Here is a 22874-nt window from a genome sequence, read left to right on the forward strand (position 1 = left end):
TTAACCTATATACCTCAAAATTGATAACTCCCCCTAAGTTAATGTGTTTGTTTTGTATCCAAAATTTTATGTTCATCTCTAACTTCAATGCACTGTTTCTGATAATATTTCATTTGATCTGATACTCTATTGTAGCTGATATCTATATTTGTTTACTATTTTTTTCAAAAATGAATCTCAAAATATCACAAAAATGTATATCACCCCAATGATATAACTTTATTTTATTGTCTTCCTTTCTTTCAATTTGTTGCTCCCCCTTTATTCATACTCCCTTTCTATATTTCTCTATTTCTAGCTCCCCCTTTTCTTTATTCTCCCCTTGTGTTGCATTTCTCCTTCTTGCTTTATCTCTCCCCATTTTTTGACACTTATGTCAAATGGGCTATACACGTATAATGTGTTTGTCCAAAAATGATTTATGGACCTCCATTATGATTTTGAGAACTGCATCCCAATTGTCACATGCAACATCCAATGGCTTGATTTGGATAGTAAGCTCGGTAGCAAGGTGTACTAGGCCATCTAGAGTAGAAAGATTGGGGTCTTTCTTCAGTAGAGTTTCTGCATAACCTAGTTCCTTGTGTAGTATTTCCATGTGTGGGGTGAGGGATGCCTGTATACATGTCAATTTGGCTCTTATACTAGCCTCTTCTACTGTTAACACATCTAATTGACTTTGTGTCTGAAGTAATGTATGAAAGTGCTTCTCACTCTAAGTAGGGTTTTGAGGTAACCTTTTAATTGATATATTAAAATTTCTCTCTAGGCTCAAAATATGATGTCCAGTCTCTTGGGTGAAGAGTGTAGGGTCACACAATTTGGTGTATAATGAGAATATATTCTCAAGTACCTTCTTCACATCCTCAACCTTTGTTTTCAATGCAACTTGAGTGAGTGCTATATCACCAAATATCTTTTCATTTACCTTTCTCTGAAATTTCTTTTCAAACCATTCAAAGAGTTTAGCATTAGTGTTAGTGTCTTCATTATTGACCTTTTCCACTATATCTTATAGTTGTTCTAGTAGTGGCTTGGTCTCTTTAGGAGTTGAAAAACTAAATGCATCCTGAAAGATGTCTTTAATTTCTTGAAGTGCTTGCCTCTGCCTGTGTTCTCTCTTAAGCATTTCTTGATGCTTTTTCTTCTCTAAAGCTTGTTGCAAAATGCTTATTTGGTCTAGTTTCATTGTATCATAATCAAACTTAGGAATAATTATCTCTTCATCAAGAGCGATATCTCTATAGTGAGTTACCTTTTCAACTTTTGAAGAGCTAGAGCCTGACAATAAGATTTGCAATGGTATAGCTTTCTGAAGAACTTTTATAGGAGAAGTGCCAGATTTAGTAGGGTTACCAATGTCAGGATAGCTTCCCGCTCCTTTACCTTAGGTGTTTGCTCACTCTCTTCGGATTTTCTCTTATCTAACACAATGACATGAATAGCACCCAATCCTTGTGCTTTAGGTATAGAAGAATCTATTTGTCTTGCTTCTTGTTATTCAGTAGTAATGTCTTTGCTTTCTTTTGTAGTCTAACTCTGCTTTACTATGTCAACTTTAACAAATGTATCAACCTTAGTAGATGTATCTACTGTCGTTTGGATCAAGGGTTGTACTTGAGTAACTAAAGGGATGATAGAAGGTGGTTCTTGTGGATTCACCTTGTCCCTTGTGACATCAGTCACTATGTTTTGGAGTTCATCTATACTAACCAAAACTAGATTTTTACATAGCTTGGCTTGCAATGTAGATTGGTCTAGTATCTTCTTCAAGTCCTCTGCAGTCAAGGGAGTGATGTTTTGAGCTGAAAGATCAGAGACATCCTTAAAAATAATGGTTTCAGTAGACTTGACTGTGTCATGTGGGGGATTGATACTCGAGACTTGTATGTCCTACACACTTTGTTCATCTTGCTACTATTTAGTTGTTACCTTGTCATCAGTTTGTTTTTCAATTTCCTACTCCACTATATCATCTTCCTTATCATCCTTTTCTTCATCATCATCATTTTCATCAAGTTTTCCTTCAGAGGGATCAACTTCTCCTTGTTTAACAGTGGTCAACCCATAGATAAGTTTCCATATTTGGGTAGATTTCTTGACCACATCTTCAATATTGTTTTGAAGTATGCTGAAGGCTCTATATTTAGGTGTAAATCTAACTCCATATTTCTTAGTAGCCTTAGCAATTTGCCCTTTTATCAGTTCTGGCATTATTTGGGCTAAAGTGTTTTCCCTTATTTATTTTTCTAAATTTAAACAATAATGCCATTTTTGCTCAACTAAGTCATATAGTTTCTTGGGTAGTGAGTTGGAAAATTCTAATGGTGTTGTCTTAAATTTAGAAATCATTGCATATAGGGCTTCTTTCACTAGATTCTTCTCTTCTTTGCCCAAATCATCAAAATTTACATGTCTAAAACCAGATAAATCTACATTATTCTTGACATTTTCACACAAATTTTTAAGATCAGAAAGTGGTTTGTGACTTACCACTTTGAATTGGCTTATATCATCTGATTCGGTCCTTTCTTTATCTGAATCAGGCTGTGCAACATATTTTCTTCTTTGTTTCTTTTGCACTTGGCCACCTTGCTCTGTTTGCTTGGATTTCTCCTTGGCCTTTTGTGTTGTGGCTCGTGTGCTTTCTCTGGTGGTAGATGTTATTGGCTTGGCTGGGCTTGGTTTAATAGTTTTCTTTGCCTTAGCTATTGGTTGTGTCTTAGCCTTTTTCTTCTTTGGCTCGACATGTGTGGGTGCTTCCTCAGCTTCTTCTCCCTCAGCACCTTCTGTTTCTTCCTCTTCCTTATCCTCTCCCATGCCTTGAGTCAATGCAAGAGGTTCTTGTTCTTCCTTTTCATCCTTTTCATCTCCTTCCTCTTCTTCCTCATATGCACCAAATTTAGCCTTTAGCTTCTTTACTAGCTTATCTTTCTTCTTAAGTGTAGAGGTAGTTTTCAACTCCATTTCAATCTTTGATTTCATTACATCATAATTCCCAAAGATTTTACCAGTCTTGTCAATTTCTTTTGCTAGGAGTGTAGTGATGGCTACTGAAGCATCATCAACATTGATTTCATACACAAGTGGCCTTAACCATTTGACCCTTGGTGTGGCAGTCTGTATAAAGGTGTAATCAACATCAACTAGAAAGCATATATCATTGTAATGTTGCTCAACCAATGAAACAAGTATCCTCATTCTTTCCTTCATTGATTTTTTAAAATCTTCAAAATAACTTATCATTAATGATTCAAAATTTTCTCCCATATGTTCAATAAACTCATTTATTTGCACTACTATTGACCTATTTGTTTTCCATCTTATAGTACGAAAGGAAGGAAATATATTTTGCACATAAAAGAATATACAAAAAAGTATTGAACCAAATTTACATTGGGCACTCTTGGTCTTTCTGATTGCTCCAAAATTTTCCATTGGTTGTTGTAGTTGAATCTTGGCTAGATCATAAGTATGATCTTTCTTCACAATCTTGTAGCCTCTCTTATCATCATTTATGTTCTGATCACCCCTATTGTTTCCATTCCTTCCATTTCCATTTCCATTTTTGTTGTTTTGATTCTTGTCACTATTCCAATTTCCCTTGTTCTTGTTTCTATCAGAATTTGCTTGATCCTTATCCTTCATGTTCCTAATTTGTTTCTTTCCATTTCCTATTTGTCTGTCATCCTGATATCCCCTATTATCCTGGAAATTTATTTTATAGTTCTAGTTGGAGGATTTAGATGAGGAAACATCCTTCAACCTCTGTTCCTACTAAAGGGCCTTACGTAGTGCAAATTCTATGGTCTCAAGCTCCTACATTGCAACCTTGCTAAAAATCTCAAGTTTCAAACCCATCACAAATTTTTGGGTTTAGAATAGCTCATCATGTTGGTACCGTGGAACATATTTCACCAAATGACAAAAGCTCTCATGATATTGTGTGATGTTCATGTTCATCTAAACTAGCTTACAGAAATTTGATGATTTCTTGTCATAGAATAGTTGTGGTAACCGTTGTTTGCAAAAAAGCTGCAAAAATTCTTCCCAAGTTACCTCCCCATGCTGAAATTTATTTTTAGCCATCACATTTTCCCACTAAGTAGCTGCCTCACCCATCAGTCGAAATGTGGCCCAAACTGCTCTAGATTTTCCTGTATAGTTTTGAATTAGGAAATACTTCTCCATGTTGGTAATCCATGCCTCAACATCTTCCCCAAAAGCTCTACCATGAAATGTGGGTGGAGTCACCTTCTTGAGATATTTGCTCAAGTCAGCTACTATCTGTACCTTGTCAGTATTAATAAGAGCAACCCAATGATTAGTTTCAGCCTTCTGCTCTACCTTAGATCTCCTAAGAGCCTTAGCCAACTGTTCATCCTCACATTTCTTCCTCAGTTCTTCTTCCTGATTACACAAGGTCTTGGTGTGCTGATCTTCTTCACACTTGCTTGCCTCTTCTTCATCTTGTCTACCTTATGTCCCATGCTCTAGGTTATCCATCCATTGACCTTGTTGCTGCAACAAAGACCCCTATTGCATCAATAGTGCCATTATCTGATCTAACCTCTCATTAGGTTCCTCAACTCGTGCACCACTCCTCAACCCACCTCTATGGTTAGCTCTTGTGGCCATGGTGATAACTCAAACACCTGACACACACAGGGGCATGAATTAGCATAATAGCCCAAAGGCCTAGGGTTTAAACATAGGTTTTGATACCATATGTAGAAGCCAATCCTACAACAAATTTGCTAAATCACACAAAAAATGCTAAAAGTGTGGAATAACAATGCCACATCATGCAATGCTGAAATAAGAAAAAGTCAAGCACCTTTATATTTGAAAACTAATAAAGGTTAACAAGCTATTAACTCGAAGTACAACTCATAATACAATGTTGTTCATAAATGAGACTTCAATAAGTTAAAAATTAATTCAGCATAAAAATGAAGTCGCTGATTTGATGAAAGAATCATTACATCATGTGAACCATGGTGTTGAATTACAATGAATATACATCACATGTTCATCATTTACGCAAATGATATTACATTACTAGTTTTTAAAGTTACAATATCCAAATCAAGGTTGCCTCAAATCAATGATATTGTACATCATTTTCCAAGATGAAGATACAAGACCAAGGTTGATTCTGAAACTTGACAGGTGTTCTAAAAAAAATCTGATCTCCAAGCCATCAGATGTCGTCCATCTGTTATCTGAGATAGGAGTGTGGCCTAGGTGCTTTTACCTCGCCAACCACGAAGTGTTTACTCCCCTAGGATTCTTCCTAACATGAAGAATACCCCGACCTTGGCACGAGAAACCTAGCTTCCTGGAACAAGATGGATCAGATGGATCTGGTGCAACCATGAAAATACTACATACAATCATGTGCCTAGTAGCCTAATCACGAAATGTGGCAGGGTAAAGAAAAGAACACTACACATTCTACTCATATGCAGTGAAAGAAGAACTATAACATATCTACCCACATGTACATTTCTTTTAAAATGAAGCAAATCTACACATATGCAAGAAAATTTTGAGCATAGTCACACACATGCTACATGTTAGAACAACATACTTAACTACAAGTATTAAATGGCTTGGCCAAGCACTAGATTCGTCAATGATACTGAAGATAGAGACAAAACGTAATGAATCCTACTTTTCAGAACTTGAAGGGTTGAGAGAAACAAAACATAATGTATCCATCTCACCCTCCCTTATGCCACATTACACCCTTCCATGAGGTAGCAAACATCATACACATGATAACAAAATCAATAATCCATTCACAAATCTAACTCAAAAATGTGCATCTTTCGTTATCTATCACCCAAGTTTAGTGGTTTATCCTATAACAGTTGCATTAAATAAATAAATAACATTTCTTGATGGCTGATACAAAAGTTTCAACATGATCAACCAATTGTAATTAAAGAACATTGTTACATGAGTTTACTTCTAAATCTAGTAAATAGACTACCATTTGAAGGAAAAGCCTCTATTTCTTCTAGTATTACTCTTCTATTTTGAAATCTACGTATTCATTAACAACATAATCAAGAAGAAGAGTAACTGAAACTCACTTTAACTTAATGAAAGCATCTGAGTTCAACAATCACTCAAAATAGTGGTTCATATATTCATAGCAGATTTCATAGGAGCTTGAAGGTTTCATCTTTGTGATGGAACAACAATTTTCAATATGAACTAAGCTCAAAATTTACCATTTCAATAGTACTAGCTACAAACAATACATGGCAAGTTATAGTTTCAAATTTAGAATAGGTTTGAGCCTATAGAAAATAGTCCTCTCACTGCCCAGTTATCAATTTCACTAATGGATACAAAAATAATATCTACTAATTTCTACTAGCATCAGCATACGAATTGCTTGTCCCATTTGTTTCACCAAGTTCCTAGTTTATCAATATAGTCATGCTACTGTCATTAAAAGAAGAAAGAAAGAAAGAAAATGTTCTGGACAGATATATCATAGTTTTTGTTTCAGATCCATGACATTTTGATTCAGCTAAATTTTCCACAGTATCCAGACCAAAACAAATAACATGAAGAATCAGTCTATTGCAACATTACTATAACTTGGTTGGAGGAATCTAAGATTAAGTCTCTACAAACCAAAAGTTAAATGAGAAGACACTATCATGCCACAATTAAAAAGGGGCATTCCTTCACATATCCAAATGAAAAACTAGCACTTTTGCTTAACAACAAGTGGACAAGACATCAGATGAAGATTTGCGACAGCTGCTAACTCGTAGGCTTCTACTACAACTAAACATAGATTTTCTTAGAAACTCACATTGCTAAGATTATGTACCTTACTAAATCAATTGACATATAACAACATTAGTCACACAACACATGCAATCACACTCTTGGTCACGACATGCCTAGACAACTCAAGATGGCACATATGGCATATTTATGCTATATAAATATAAATAAGAAAAAAAATGATTCAGAATTCCATAAAATGATGTTTCATTGCAAATAAAGTGATGACAATCCAAACAACATCAAGACCGATATCATTTAAAAACATTTTAAAAAGGAATAAAGTTAAGATTACCATAACAATTTATCACTGCAAATTTATATTAAATCCTCAAAAACATAGTACTATAAGGCGCAATAGCTTTTTAAAAAGAAATTAGAACCATATTCATGTCATTGAACTACATTTCAATATCATATTACCATTTTAGGAGATTAGGAAAAAGTTCAAATATATCAAATCTTAATTCACACTAGACTGTGGTGTGTGAAACACTGCATGGATTATCCATTTGTCCCCTTCTGAGAGGCTAACCCTCTCTACCTCAACCACACCCTCACCGTGGACAACCTGCGATCACTCAAACACTCGCAACCAGGTATTAGTTAGTATCCATCAAGAAAAAAATTAACGCATGACTGAATCAACATCATAACATCAACGTATTACCCATGCATCAATATCCACAATGCATCATTATCATGTAAATTAACACATTACATCATCATGAAATCCAAACATTATAATAACTTTATAACATAATCATCTTTAACATTAAATGAGATACAAAACTTTCCAATGCATTATTTATCCATTTAATCACACTAGTTAATTTAATCCAAGTTCAAAACAAGGTTTGACCAAGATGAAATCCATAAGGTTGCCACACAATAGCCACAGGCAAAAATAATAAAGGTCGCAAGACGAGACGTGACATCATGAAACTAGATAATTGGTATATCTGGATCACTTTAGGTATGATTCTAGTTATGATTTTGTTTATTATAATCAACCCATGGGTTTTGTTTTTGATATTATGGGGTGTTGGTCAACTATTTATTGTCGACTATTTGTCGTTGATGTGTTGTTAGTGGTCTTTATATGCTTTTAGTGTTGAGGTGTTGTTTATGGTTTCCAATGGCTTTGATTGTTGTTGTCGAATGATGCAATTTAAGGTCAACCCCTTGATTTCTTGGTAGCTTTAATATCAAAAACATTAATTTAAGGACTAAGAATTTAATTTAAAATTAGAAATTAGAAATTTTACATAAAAATAGTTATCATTAGAAATAATTGACAAATTAATTAACACATCTTTATCTAACTTTGAATTAAATATTAGTAGTCTTATTCCTAGTTAGACTAGTAGAGCCCTATTCAACCACCTCACAAAAGTTTCTCACACACTTCTCTCAAAGTATACTCTATGAAATTCATTATCTTGCCCCTACTTTCTTACATGTTTTTGGTTGCATTGATTCTTAATATAACAATCTTTCAAAGAATATCAAAGAATATTGTCTTTTTGTAAACATGGGTCAAGCTTGAAACTTCAAATACAATTTAAATTTAAATTAAATTAATATGCACAATTCAAATATGCAAACAGATTGAATTCCACAATAAAGAATCAACTTCGCAATTAAAAAAAATTTACTTATAATAATAAATTGAAATGTTACTCATAGATATTTATCATAACGAACAACTAATAAATTAATCATGTCCTTATCAAATTTTAAGTTAAATAGTATTATTTTTAACTCAAAATATAATCAATTAATATTTTACTTAAAAATATTTATCATTACAAATTAATCAACACGTCCATATCAAATTTTAAATTTTAAATTATTATTTTTGAACTTTCAAAACACTAATACGTTAAATCATGATCATAATAGTAATAAATTATTTTGATAGTTGAATTGGCATACTAACCGACATGTCTTCGTCAACCTTTTAATTTAATATTCTTGTTTCATTTATTTCATTTAAATATATATATTTGTAGTGGCTCACAAATAATCCGGAATATTTATTAGATATTCATTTTAAAACCTAATTAGAAAACAATTATTATTTTATTTCAGAACATACGGTAATCTACTAGATAGATATATTTTATATTCATTAGTGAAAAATAATTATTTATTTAGCTTTCCAAATGGAAAACGTTGCCCGGTTGAACGAAGCATCCCGTGTTCCCACGAGAAGCGGGAAAAAGCGAGACGTGGTGGAGCAGCGCTTCTTCTCGTGTACGAAAAGCGCTCAAATTTCTGAGCAAAGAGCAGATATAGAAAAGAAAAGGAGCAAATCACGTGAAAGGCGCAGATTCAATCCAGGGAGTCTGGAGTGGACATCCAAGTGCATAGACAATGTATCTCTGACATGAAAGATCTGCGCTTTAGAGAAAGGGTAGCCCCTCTAAATTTAGGGGACAAGTACGGCAAGCAAGCAGAGATTATTTCAAGTGGTGTTACGGGGCAGAGGTACCCTTACATCTGGAGAGCAACACGTAGATGGACTGATATTTAAAAACAAGTTGTGAGAAATCATTGGGAAGGGTGGAGGAGTAAGGGAGACGCGTCTGAGCTCGGGGAATGTAGCAGGATTCGATCTCTGATCTGTGATCTCCAAGCCCCTCTCTCTCTTTCTCTTGGAGATATCGCTTCTTGTCAGCCGTGGCCGCCGGATCAATCGAACGCCGGTGTGTTGTGTGTGTTTCTCCCGCTCGGAGCAAGCAAGACATAAAGGTATTTTGGTCCCGCCCTGCCATCTGCTGTTATTATTATTCTTTATTGAGCATCAACATGATGCACGTCCATGGCGGTGGACAAATAAATCATACAGTTTTTCGATGTGTGTGCAGCCTGTGCCCTTCACTCTTCTCCTGCAGTGCATGCAAATTATGACGAGGACACCACTGCGTTATGCGTATCCTGCTCCTTCAACCCCGCTTCCACTGTGTCGTGTGGTGTCCCAGCCAACCACTACTCACCACCTGCGACCGCTCGATAAGTTACTCATTTCCTGCTCACGTCTGTCTCTAACAAACCCCCGAGTACGCTACGCGCTGCTCTTCTCCTCTGCAAATCGTTAGGTTTCTCAAGTTGAGAGCAGATTCAATCATGGAAGACGTCCGGAAGATATAGTTGAAAGTATTCATGATGCCGGATTCATTTATTTCTCATGGAGAATCACAAGGAAATATTTACTGCTGCCCCTGATGATTTGCATTTCTAATCAAATTTAAAATCTTTTCATGTAGGTTCTCTTTCGTTTAAGTTCTCCCGCTTCAACTGTAAATTACGCCAGGAAAACTTACATCTAATCGAGAGAGTAATGATACCTGATTTCTTATGCATGGAGAACAAAAAATCGTTTCCAGTGTTCGTGATTTGCATTTCTAAATAAAGTCAGTTTTTCTTTCCTGTTATCGCCTCTCGCTTCGGCCGTAAATTACTCCAGGAAAATTTTCGTGTTTTGATCAAAATACTTTGTGAAATTTACCACAAGGAAAATTTGCATCTTCTAAACAAAGTAATTACGAATCTCTCCTGTATCGATATTTTGATTGTTTCAAAAAACTTTATTTTGCTGAATCGGTTTGATTATCAAAATATTTGGCATACTTTTTAAATAAGATCAGATTTTCTTTCGTGTAAATGTCTCCCGCGTCAGCTGTAACTTACGCCAGAATAGTTGAAATCTCCTAATCAAAATAATTATGAATCTGTTTCGATTATCTCGTTGTCTCAAATAACTAAGTTCTAAGTCGGTTCGACAGTCATAGTAATTGTTTATGTTTAAAATAAGTTGGTAAAAGGCAAAAGAAATAATTGAAAATATGGCTGGGTCGCCGGTTGAAAGCCCAAAGAAGCAAATTCAAAATTTGCATCTCAGCGGAACCGTCTGAAATTTGCGTGACAAAATTAGCGACGTCAATTTGTTTCGGGTTTAATTTTGTTGCAAGCCGGTCGCGTTCGTTCGCTCGCGTTGTCGTCCAAAAGATCGGGTCCACTATCATGAATCTTCAGTACATGCAACACGACAGATACGTGTCTTTTCCTTACAACACAAGAAACTAAATATTTTTTCCGCATTCGAGATAATTCTGGGCTATCGTTGGATAGAATCAATCCAAATCTTTTGAAGCCTATGTTTGTTATCGCGTTATATGTAGAGCGCAACCGTGTTCGAATCTCCTAACGAAACCTACGCTAAAAAGTTAATAGTTTTCGACCAAGAGCGAAATATTTAAGGAGATCGTTTGGTATTTGAACGACGATCGCAAAATAGGAAAGCTGAGGGTAATATTGGCATAATCGATCAGCTCACGAATTGAAGTTGGCAGAGAATATCCCTACTGGGAAGGTGATAAAGAGAGATGACCCAGCCTATAATTGCGATTGATAATTGCAATTGACTTTTTGATATCGTAACGGACATGACTTAATTGATTGAGTTGCGTTTGTGAATCCACCTGTTCTTCTACGTCCGTGTTCTCCCCGTTTATCGCGTCTGGTGCGCTACAGAAATGAAGTACTCAATCTTTATCGTCAATAATTGAGACACCAGACTTTCGCTATCCAGCTTCAAAATCGCTGTAATTTAGTCTAGGCTTCGTTCATTTATGGAAGCATAAAGAGAGTGGCATCTACTTCGTCCTCCTGTAACTTACACAAATTTTGAATTCATAAAAAACGCGGAATGAAAAATCTCAGAACTTAAAGAACCATACACAGAGGAACTTCAATCTACTTTGCTGTTACTGTAGCGATTTATCTTGAGGTAAGCACAGAGCGAAAATTCCAGACGTTTTTTACAGTCCCAAAGGGGTGGGGGATCTACCAAACAATATTTGGCAAGAAGATGAAAAGCCGAAACTGTGCATTTTGCCAGAACCTGTATCAAATAATCAATTTGTTCACTGCTGTATCTGTGGAATTTGTTTCATCGATATCTCTAAAAGAAGATATTATTGTATTGCACAAGCATGTGAGAATATATTCTAAAGAATATGGAAAAGAATAAAGTTATGCGCACAGGCATACTGAATGGTGAAAATGTTTCAGAAATCTTCAATCAGATATTGTCGACATCAAAGGAGACTAATCAATCAGTAAGCTATGCCACGAGGGCAAGCAAGTAGAGAATGAACTTTAGGCTCATGCTTATCCGTTATGACTAGTACACATGAGGAGTTTATTAAAGTAAAACAAAGAATCGGAGGAGAGATATGGTGGATTTTGCACAGATCAACAAAGGTATCGTCTACATCGTGTCTTGTGCGAACCTTTTTGTAGGCAGACCACCTGTAAACTACAAAAGGTCCATATAACATGCTAAAATTCATGAACAAGCTGATTTAGAAAGCATCACAAATCATTCTGATCATATCAACTGAAAAGAAACGAGCAACAGTTCTTATTATCTTTCTATTTACATGAGATTGGAAAAGTTCCAGAATCTGCAAAGTAACTGACATAAATAAAGCAATACTTATTTTGATGCAGCAAATTGAGCGAGTCTGAGCACAAACACAAAGATTCGCAGTTTGGGAAGCTAGATTTTTTTATTAAAAAGAAAAGCAAAAACACATTCTGTACAGTCTTAAACTAACCGCAGCTTCCAGCCAATTGTCCACAGGCCTCGGCCAAGCACGCGACAATTGAAAGTAGAAGGAAGCTCAACAACATTTCTCTCTTCACAAGGCAAGGCAAGGCCACCACCAAAACTTGGCTTTGATTGTTCGAAAGTGACGGTAATTAGCAATTCACAGGAGGATCATCTGAAATCGAATTGTAACGAAATTTAACAGAGAACATCTGCGAGAAGCTTGTACCGCCGAACGATAGCCTTGGAAGTATTACTACAATGGAGCTTACTTTTGGCAAGATTCCTCCACTTATCCAGTGCCTTATTGTTCTTATCACTGGGAGGATGGCTGTTATTGCAGCGTTGTTTCTTCGGCACCTGTCCTCCATTCTTCATTGCGCTCTCCTCTTTCCAGTCCGGGTATGAATGTCCCAATTTCAAAGTATTGTCCTCCTTTGGAGCCTGTACCAGTCTTTGCTCCACCTTTCCGACCTTAACAGCGCCGCACTTGAATCCGCTCTCCTTTCTAGTAGCAATACCATCAGCCCTGTACCTCTGCCTGTCGCTGCTGCTGCTGCTTGGCGATTCCTGCGCAATCTGGAGCAAAAACTCGAAAGCTTTGTTCCTGCTTTCCGTCTTCCGCTTTCCCAGCTTCGCTTTGCCCGCCCCGTTGCTCTCCTCCTCAAACAAGCACCATTCGCAAGCCCAGCTTTCCATATCCAAATCGGGATAAAGCCTACTACAATACCTGCACAACGAAACAACAAATAAGACCGAATTGAACCTTCAAACCCTCGTCCAAGACAAGAATTTCAGTACAGGAGAACATTACGTGTGCTGTAAACGGTAGCCGCATCTCTTGCAGAGATGGAGATCTCGCACAAATCCTACGTCTCCGCAGATGCTGCATTCACTTGTCGACCTCTTGTCCTCCGCCATTTCGCCATTGAAAAACCTTGATTTCCCCGTAAAGCCAGCCACGGATGCCTGCAAAGAAGATCTTGCTTCCGTCTCGGGGACCAAGCGCTTGAGAAGAACAGGCTTTTGTGAAGCATGGCCTGAATGATGAGACTTTGCAGCAGCGGAGGGCCTGCAGGTGGAAACTGAAGCAGATACGTCAATGGTACTGCTAGTGTTCGGAAGATCGTCTCCACCCTTTTTCTCTCGGCATTCCTTCCCCAAACCCTCCGCCGCCATGGCCGCACCTTCCCCTTTCCCCTCCATCAAATTCCTCCAAAAGATCGTCTAATTCTTTTCAAAGATCGTTCAATTCCTCTTCTGCAGTGACGAAAAGCCCTTCTCCTCAGAAGCGGACGCACGATTAGCGAGGCGATCTGGACATTACGTTTGCACCGCCTCCGACTGCCTCAACATTAGGAAAGAAGGGGAAACCTAAAAGATAATGGCACGAAAACCCAGGATGAAAAAGCAAGGAAAAGAAAGGTAGCCCGAGAAAATACCAGACTTCCTTACGCTCCGAAAGCGACTTCTCTCCTAATTCACAGGGTTAGAAACAATGGGACGGACCCGGGCAATTTATTTAAACTGGGAAAACCTCCCATTTACCTCCCCGGCGAACATTATTACTGTTGTGCCGAAAACGACGGGAATGGACGGAGCATTTCTCGTCCCCAGAAAAACGGTCGTCATCACTTAATACACAACTCGATTTTCCATGTCATCATTAAATGCCGTGGAATTCCATTTCCATGTTGCCGCCTTCTGATGTCTTCTCGGCAACAACAGGATTCAGGGAACGGATGTAGCGGATGCACTCCAATCTCTATGGAATGAATCTACTACACCGACCACTGCGCCTTTCGGAAAATATCATCGCTTACCGCATTCAACCCTTTTTAAATACCGAGGTGAATGCGATTGGTTCGCGTCGTACACTCGATTTATCCAGGCGACATTAGGTACTTTGTACAGGACACTTTACGCTAATGCGCGCTTCACAATTCTGCGCTTTACGCGAACAACATATTTTATTTATTTATCTCAGGTAAACATCCCAACTTTCTGCCCGCTAATCACAATTACTTTTTCTATTGTTTGTTTCTTTACTATATCGGACTAGAATCTCCAGGTCGCAGACGCGTGTCAGCCGATTTGTTCATGCTGTATTTGGAATTTATAGGTTTGTTGCAGTTCGTGGGCAACAGGGTGTCAATTGACGGATGAATAAGTGAATGAAATTAATTTCCCAGGTGTAACGGTCAAGAGTTTCTCGTTTCTGCTGTGCTTCATTAATAATATCGATGTATTTCACTGGAATTGTGTTGTAATCAATACAGAGACGGTACGCAGTGGCCAGTTTGTCCAGAAGCTCCTTTCATAGTTTCAGGATCCGAAATCTCGTCTTTGACAACCTAATAATCTTTAATGATATTATAATTTACAATTTCTAATTATAATGCTAATTTTTCCTATTTCTAAATTGATTGTGCGATTTAATTGATTTTTGTGCTATTTCTAAATTGGTTTATATGATTCGTCGGTTGTTGCTGTTTCTAAATTAGATTGTGTGAATTTCTTTCTCTTTAATATTTGAAAACATGTGCAAAAGGTGCTCCGTTGCGTCAACTGCAGTCTGCAACCCTAGAAGCTCAAGATTTCAGCTCGATGTGAAACGCGAAGCTGATAAACTTTCTATAGAGCTTTTCCCCCGGAGTCCTGCTATAAATTATACGGAGATGGCAAGCAGTGTTAAATCTGTCCAGAAGCTCATTTCATAGCTTCAGGAGCCGAAAATCTGATCTTTAAAATAGAATACTTTTAATGTTATTAAATTTCTAAAGCTCGTAATAATGTAGATGGCTTTTTCGAAATAAACCTATTCTAACAGGTGTCCTGTTACGTGATCTCGTCATCTGCAACTCTAGAAGATCCAGATTTCAGGTTCATGATTTTTGCAAAGTGGAGCATTCGCAACTCTAGAAGGCCGTCAAGGTTTGATCTCGATATGAATCCATGAGCTAATCAATTTTGTAAAATGGAGGATTCGCAACTCTAGGAGCTAGAGAGTTTGTAAGATGGAGCATTCGCAACTCTAGAAGTTCAATATTTAAGATCGATATGAAACGAGGAGCTGATATAATATATAAAGGAGGACTCGCAAGCCTAGAACTTTAAGATTTGAGTTCTAGATGAAACGAGGAGCTGATAAATGGAGGATATTCGCAATCCTTGAAGATCAAAGTTGTCAGTTCGATATGAAACTAGGAGCTGAAGACTTCTGTAAAATGGAGGATCCGTAACCCTAGAAGCTCAAGTTTTCAGTTCGATATGAAACCAAGAGCTGATACATTTTCTACAGTCGAGATTTCGTGATCAAATTTCAAAATTCCGTCAGGTGAGCCAGCATCCCTTTGTTTGTATCATTTCAACCGAACACATAATGGAGGATTCGAACCACAACAGAAGGTCAAGCTTTCAGCTCGATACGAAACAAGAAGCTGATAAATTGCAGTTCGATATGAAACAAGAAATTGATTAATTGTGCATAATAGAGGAGAATTTGTGATCAAACTTCATTATCTGTCTAGTAAGCGAGCATCCTTTAGTTTCCATAATCTTATTCGAAAAAAATAATGGAGGATTCGCAACCCTAGAAGGTCAGGATTTCAGCTCGACATGAAACAATAAGCTCGTAAATAAATTGTGCACAATAGAGGACGATTTGGATCGAATTTCAGAATTTGCCTGGTGAGCGAGCATCCTTTAATTTGCATCATTTTATTCGAACATATAATGGACGATTAGCAAAAGGTCAAGGTTTCAGCCCGATAGGAAACAAGAAGCGCATAAATAAATTGCGCACAATGGAGGAGGATTTGTGATCAAATTTCAGTAGTTTGGATGATGACCGAGCAATATTTCTTCGTCTGCATCATTCCAATCGAAAATAAAACGGAGAAGGAATCTGGCTGATGAGCTCGTACTTCTCCGTCTCTACCATTTCAATCGCCCATACCTAGAATCATCCTTTCCAGAAAGTACCTAGTGCGAATCCGAGAACGCTCGATAAATCCAGGAAGAAGAGACATTTTGACGAGTTGAAAATCCGTAACAGATACCGATGCGTCAGTCCGGTGACAGCAGCCATGGAAAGTGCACAAGGAATGTATGGATCTACAGGTTCCCCCCTCCCATGGCCTTTTGATTGAGCAGCTAGGTAGCCCGCGAGGTAGCCCGCGATTTCTTCACCATAATTATTCAAGCGGAAGACTCGTATAATAATAATGCAAAGGCAGGGAATCGGTCCACGTGGTAGATGTAACGGTCACTCATGGCAATTGGTGGAGCAGGGCACCGTTGGAACAAGGCGAGGGAAAAGACGGGCAAGAGGCGTGCTTCATTCCCACCTACTATGAATAGCAAATGCAAACGTTCACGTTAAGCGACCAATGACCAATGAACAAAGGAGCATCGCACACTGTAGAGAGGACAGGCTGAGGCGTGTGAGACAGAGAAGCATGACCGCGGAATCCCCTCTGAAAGCGACTCCGACGGGAGGCTCCGGTACATTATAATAATAATAATTGATTGTTAGTAATAAATTTCTATTCCATCGCTTTGTTCCCAAAAGCAATTTATTATTATGGATTTGTAAAAAAGGCTTGTTGGGATTGAAAATGTTTGTAAAAGTTATCGGCTGGGCTATTGTTCACGAGTGTTGGCCAATTAAAAATGGATTTGCGATGCAAGTGAACCGACCGACATGATGAATGCACCTACTTTAGCAAGAATTAGATATATATATTATGGTTCTAGTCATCCATGCGGAAAATTTGTGGGCGGCCAACGGGTAGCCGTCACTTTCTTCACTAATGCCCCCTTGCTTTCCATTCCATCTTGATAGGCTAATCAGCTTTACCCCGTGAACCCTCCTCATATGCCCATAATTATTATTAACATCACTACCTCCATCGACGCCCATGACCTTTCACCACTCAGCCCCTTCCCCCACCCTCAACTTTGAACTTATCCAAATCAGGGAAATAATGCATAAGTTTTAAGGTAATATCACCTTATATTGGAAATGGAATCTCTAGCGTGCTCACCTTTTTTTAGGTTCAAGTGCCTTAAAGAAATGGAAAACTATTGTCCCTTCCAAATAAATCACTCATCACAAAGATATTTAGCTTGAGTCAATGGAATAGGGAGATTATAACGTTTAAGTTTGCATAATAAAATAATATTCTTTGAAATTTATAGTAATATTTGGTTGGGCTAAATGATGAATTAGTTCATTATTATTTCAATAAAGTCATGTTTGATGTTAGAAAATTGTATGTTATTAAAAATGTATTTGATGTTTCACTTTTATAGGTGGATCTTTAAGGTACTTACTTTTGTATGTTGTTAAATGGGTCAACATTTTAGTCTTATGGCATGATGTAATATCACATATAAACACTTTGTTGTACAATAGAAAAATAATAAATGCCAACTTTTTTAAGTGGAGTCTTTTGTTGACCTATGTTTAGTGAACTACTATGATTATCTTTGTTTCATGTTTTATAGGCCATTTTTTCTTACTCTAAATCATTACTATGTTACTTAGTATGGCAAAATTGTCTCTTACTTTAGCCAGATATTGTGAAACATTTGCATTAATTCTATGATTGGCATAACAAGTTACACAACACCTAGCAATCTTGATTTTGATGTGATGTTCCTACCTTACATCAGAAAAACATGGTATTACTAATGTCAAAGTCACCCCTTCTCAAATAATCTCCACATGAAATCAACCCTCAGCCTTTTATACATGAAGTTTCAAGTTATTTGAAGTGATCTTTCCACTTTTGCAAGAAGACTATAATAGACTAAATAACAGTAATATCATTGCATAGATACAACTATAAAACCATGTATCGTTACAAATAATAATAAAGAAGTGACATTAAGATAGAAAACTATAATTATTTCACAAAAAAAAGTTTAACATATAATTCAAACAATATATAAACTTCACCAAGATACATGAAATCTATGATATCATCATGTTACTAACATTAATCCATTCTAGGGTTTTGAAATGTGTGGTTCAGTAGGAGAGAGCGAGACTTTGAGCAATGGTGGATTTGTTGGTCATGGTGCCAGTGGGGAATCCTTGTCAGGGAAAGGAAGGCATGGTGTTATAGATTCTAAAATGTAAATGTCAGAGGGTGATTCTTATGTTGGGGACTCACATTGGTTGGGGACATGCCCTTTTTGGGACGAGATATCACAGGGAAACGATGGTCACCATGTGGTTCGCGAGACCCCTGTGCAAGCAGATTCATGTGGGTAAAATGCCATAGCATGGAGAATCAAGTACCACCTAGAGGTTCTTGTGAACTTTCTCATGGTGTTGGTCCCAATGGGAATATTGTCAATGACAGTGATGTTATTTGTCCCTAGACTACACTTTTTGGGGCAAAAGATTATTGGGAAGTCATCTTTCCCTTTAGTGAAGAATATTTTAGATATTTCAAATGGAAAATACATGTCATTTTGATCCCTGGCCAGATTGTGGACCACTTCATTCGTCCTATGGCTCTTACTCTTGTAGGAAATTTTATGAGTCTTAGGCCATACATCGATATGGTTAGGAACCACACTAAGAACCAATAGAAGATCAAAGGGAGTATTGAAAAAGTTGCGATGTTGATGGGCTATTTCTCCATTGGTTTTTCAAGAAATTTAAGTTAGGATAAAATCCTATGTGGAGCTCCCTGGGCTATTGTAAGATCTACCTTAGTACTGAAGAAGTGGACCCCTAATTTGGAGATGAATGATTCAATTTTTGTGGTGGCTCCTATTTGGATTTAGCTTCCTAGTATACCTTTGGAATTCTGGAGCCAAAACATACTTAAGGGTATTGCAAGTTATTTTAGTGAGTTACTCTCAATGGACCCTATGACAACTTCTAACATAAAATTTGTCTATGTGTGTATGTGTGTGTGTGGGATAGTATACTGATTTCCCCACCCCTATGGAGATTGTCTTAAAGTTGGGTAAGATAGTTCAAAGGATTGTTCATATGAGTTTGTTCCCTTTGCTTGCTTTGTCTATAAGGAAATGGGCAATTGAGCAAAAAAAATGCCCTAAGAATTAGGATAATATTCAAAAACCAAAAGAGGCAAGTGATTGGTGAATAAATGGAAGCACTTTAATAGGATCTAGGACTCCACTTTACACACGAAAGCATTCAAATATGTGTGTAGGGAAAGTGAGAATATTCAAGTATGATTCCTTCTTGAATTTAAATTAGATTAGAAAGGCCCAAATGATAGAAGGGACATCAATACTAAATTTGAATTGTAGAAAGGAATACAATACAAGGAAGTACTCTCTTTAGCCCATGTGTGATTATGCCTATGCAAAATTGAACTAATTGACTAAATGATATAAATTTAGATGTTAAGTATATAGAGTCATGATGTAGGAGCATCTTGGGTACTTTGGCAATCTTGCACCAACTAAAAAGATTTCCTTTTATTGTTTTGGTTGTTGCTTGAGGAATGGTCTTTATTGTTCATGTTTTCTCTTTCCGCACAATCAACTCCTTAAAGTGGACCTATTGTGGATCGTGTACCTAAGCCTATAGAAACTAATTCCATCATGTGTGGAACTTATCCTTTTCCTTATTTTATTGTGATGTGGAGCCTTTTTAGACTAAGAGTTTAGCATGTTCCCCCCCCCCTCCAAATTATTACTATAGGGGTTTGCGGGTAGCATGTACAAGGTAGGGTCAAGGGGCAACGCCCCTATGGAGGTTTTTGGGGCCAACGACCCCAAAGCCAAAAATGAATTGACTATTGTAAAGGCATCGCCTATTATTTTTCTATTAGATGACTTATTCTAGCCCTAATTTTGTAAGCAACGAAAGCTTGTATAAAATGGCTTATAGTTAGGGATTTCATAATGAATGATGAGATTGTAGCTTCTTGCAGTGGTATTGAGTTGTAAGGGATTGCGGATTATAATCACTGGATAATAATAATATTGGACTTGTTGGTGGACTTAGCCCAAGGATTGGGTGAATCATGTTAAATCCTTGTGTCTTGTGTTCTCTTTTGTGTGATTTATTATTTTCTAATATTGGTTATATTTTCATGTAATTGTTATTTCTATCTGTGATTAATCCTAACATGTTCCAAGTATGTTTGCTCCCTGGCAGCTCAAGTAATGTGTAGGTTTGGCTTTGGTGAGGTTTTTTCGTAGCATCAAGGCTTTCTGCAACCTTGGGGTTTGCTTCTTGGATCATGTATGGAACTATCTTTATCCCTGTAGAAGTTAATTTTCTTAATTGTAAGGTCCTTGATTTCTCCTTTGGGGTAGGACCTATATTTTGTAATAATCTTCAAACCAGCTTGTCGTATTGTTGGCTATATAATTAGAGACCTATGATTAGGAAAATTAGAATAAAATTGGATAGAAGGAAATAATAAAGATTTATCTATGTAAGCCGAGCATCTAACCTCACATATTATAATTTGATTATATATATGGTCAAGGTTCACTTTAGTGGTGAATATTCACCATTTGGTGAATGTAGCCCATCAACCAACGTCAATTTGGCACAAAAATTATGCAGATGTGGGTTGGCATGTTGCCCCAAGTTTACAAAATATAAGTCAAACCCATAGGCCCATTGCCAAAGGATTTATGCCATTAGAGCTCCTTTCGAAATGAAATAGCCAATCAAAAATATTTTTTGCACATAGAAAATTAAACACATTTGCCTATGATTTTTGAAGCAGAACTTTTTGGAAGGGCTCAATTTGCCTTTGGTTTTAAAAACTATTTGAGGAGAGGGAGGACATTCTCCCCCCAAATATGCCCACGTGTGTCACACAATAATTCAATTTTGCCAACTATATTATGCATGGTTGTTTAATGGACAAACCATATTCGCCTTAGAAATTCCATAATACATGTTTTTCTTACGTAGGCTTCACCAAATATTTTGTATGCACTATAATATTCCCACGGAATTCACCAAAAAAGAGTGGTATAAATACATTCGTAGATCAATAGGTTATCTCAATTCCAATCAATAGCGAAGTTTCAATTTCTCATACTACCAAGAACATTGTCGGGCAAGTCATGTGAGCGACAACTACATTTTAGCCAAAGGTGAGTAACTCAAATGCTTATCTATCTATTCTCTATAATTTTAATTCATTCTTATATTTAGTAGACTGTTAGTGGTTAGTTATTAATTGGTACCATTGGCCAATACCACCAAGTCATGTGGTAACTAGGGAGACCTAGGAAATCTATATTTTATAGTGTAGGTTGTACAACCAATGAATACTATTTAGATAAATAAATGTAATAGATTATAGTCGACTGTCATTTTTTGAACAATTTGAAATATATGGAAGCCTATATTTCTTGGGAGATGTCAAACGTGAACAAGGGTAAGAGTCCTACATGTAGTGGAAGTCAAGAAAAGCCAGCCAAGTGCACTCGTAGAACCTTGTCATCATATTTTGGTGGCCAAAATCAGGAAGCTACATCATCACAAGTACACTTACAATATTTCTAACCATTGCCACTGCCAGTTCCACTGGCACATATTGAAGAAGTTGGTGAACTTGATATCTTTGATCATGATGAACTTGAAGAATATATTCAGGTAAACATCCAAAGTAGCCAAGATCTCCAAGTCAATACCTAGAGTAACCAGAATAATATAATAGACTTGGATGATAATTCTAAAGGTGGTGATGGTACACAACAAGGAAGGGGAAAAAGGAAATAGAATGCAAAAACTAATCTAAATCCAAAAGGATTGGCGTTAGAATTTATAGATTAGGAATTTTCAAATAGAATGGGCCTCAAAATATCCATTCATTAAACTTGTATCCAATCCAAAATAAGGTCAGCCTCTAGTAGAATGCAAATGTATGATATGCACAAGGATAAATTAAAAGGGAAAGAGGTTGTAGCTAAAAATTGACACCATAAAAAAGCAAATGGGTAAAGTTTATGAGAATAAAATCATAGATGGAGTGGAAAAATTAGTGACAAGATAGAAAGCCAAGGAGGAATCTCAATGTGTTAAGAATGCATAAATCTTAGAATTTCAAGAGAAAATACAAACGAAGCTTACTAAAGTAAAGGGCTCCATCAAATCTCTTCTTGAAAAAGCAATGGAAGTTCAAGAAATGGGTAAAGTTCTTCAGTTAAGTACATTGTCTTCTATATTTTGAGCAAAGGGCATGCCATGATAAACTACCCATCATTGAGTGATTTATTACACTTTGTAAAAGTTTGTTATTATCTGAGGAGTCACTAGTTAGTAAATAGTGGATGGGAATGGGCAAGTTGTCTTGCTGAGATTGAAAGGAAAGTATGAAAGAAAAAATTAAAGAGTCAAATTTCATTGCATTATATTTAGATGAGGTGACAACAATATACAATACTTCCTAGGTATGCATGCATGTCTATACTATAC

General features: G+C 36.9%; 1 protein-coding gene across 1 annotated transcript; it reads right to left on the reverse strand.

Moving 5' to 3' along the window:
- Positions 1-12373: 12373 nt before the first annotated feature.
- Positions 12374-17073, reverse strand: LOC149572949 (uncharacterized). Its single transcript, XM_089814065.1, has 2 exons — positions 13248-17073; positions 12374-13163 (listed from the first exon to the last, which is right to left on the reverse strand). Exons 1-2 carry the CDS (start codon positions 13637-13639, stop codon positions 12632-12634), a joined length of 924 nt encoding a protein of 307 aa, XP_089670191.1. The 5' UTR covers positions 13640-17073; the 3' UTR covers positions 12374-12631.
- Between the last annotated feature and the right edge of the window lie 5801 nt (positions 17074-22874).

The sequence above is a fragment of the Cupressus sempervirens genome, chromosome 2, assembly GCF_028749045.1.
Source record: "Cupressus sempervirens isolate cs-2001-9-10 chromosome 2, ASM2874904v1, whole genome shotgun sequence".
In the NCBI taxonomy this organism is placed as follows: domain Eukaryota; kingdom Viridiplantae; phylum Streptophyta; class Pinopsida; order Cupressales; family Cupressaceae; genus Cupressus; species Cupressus sempervirens.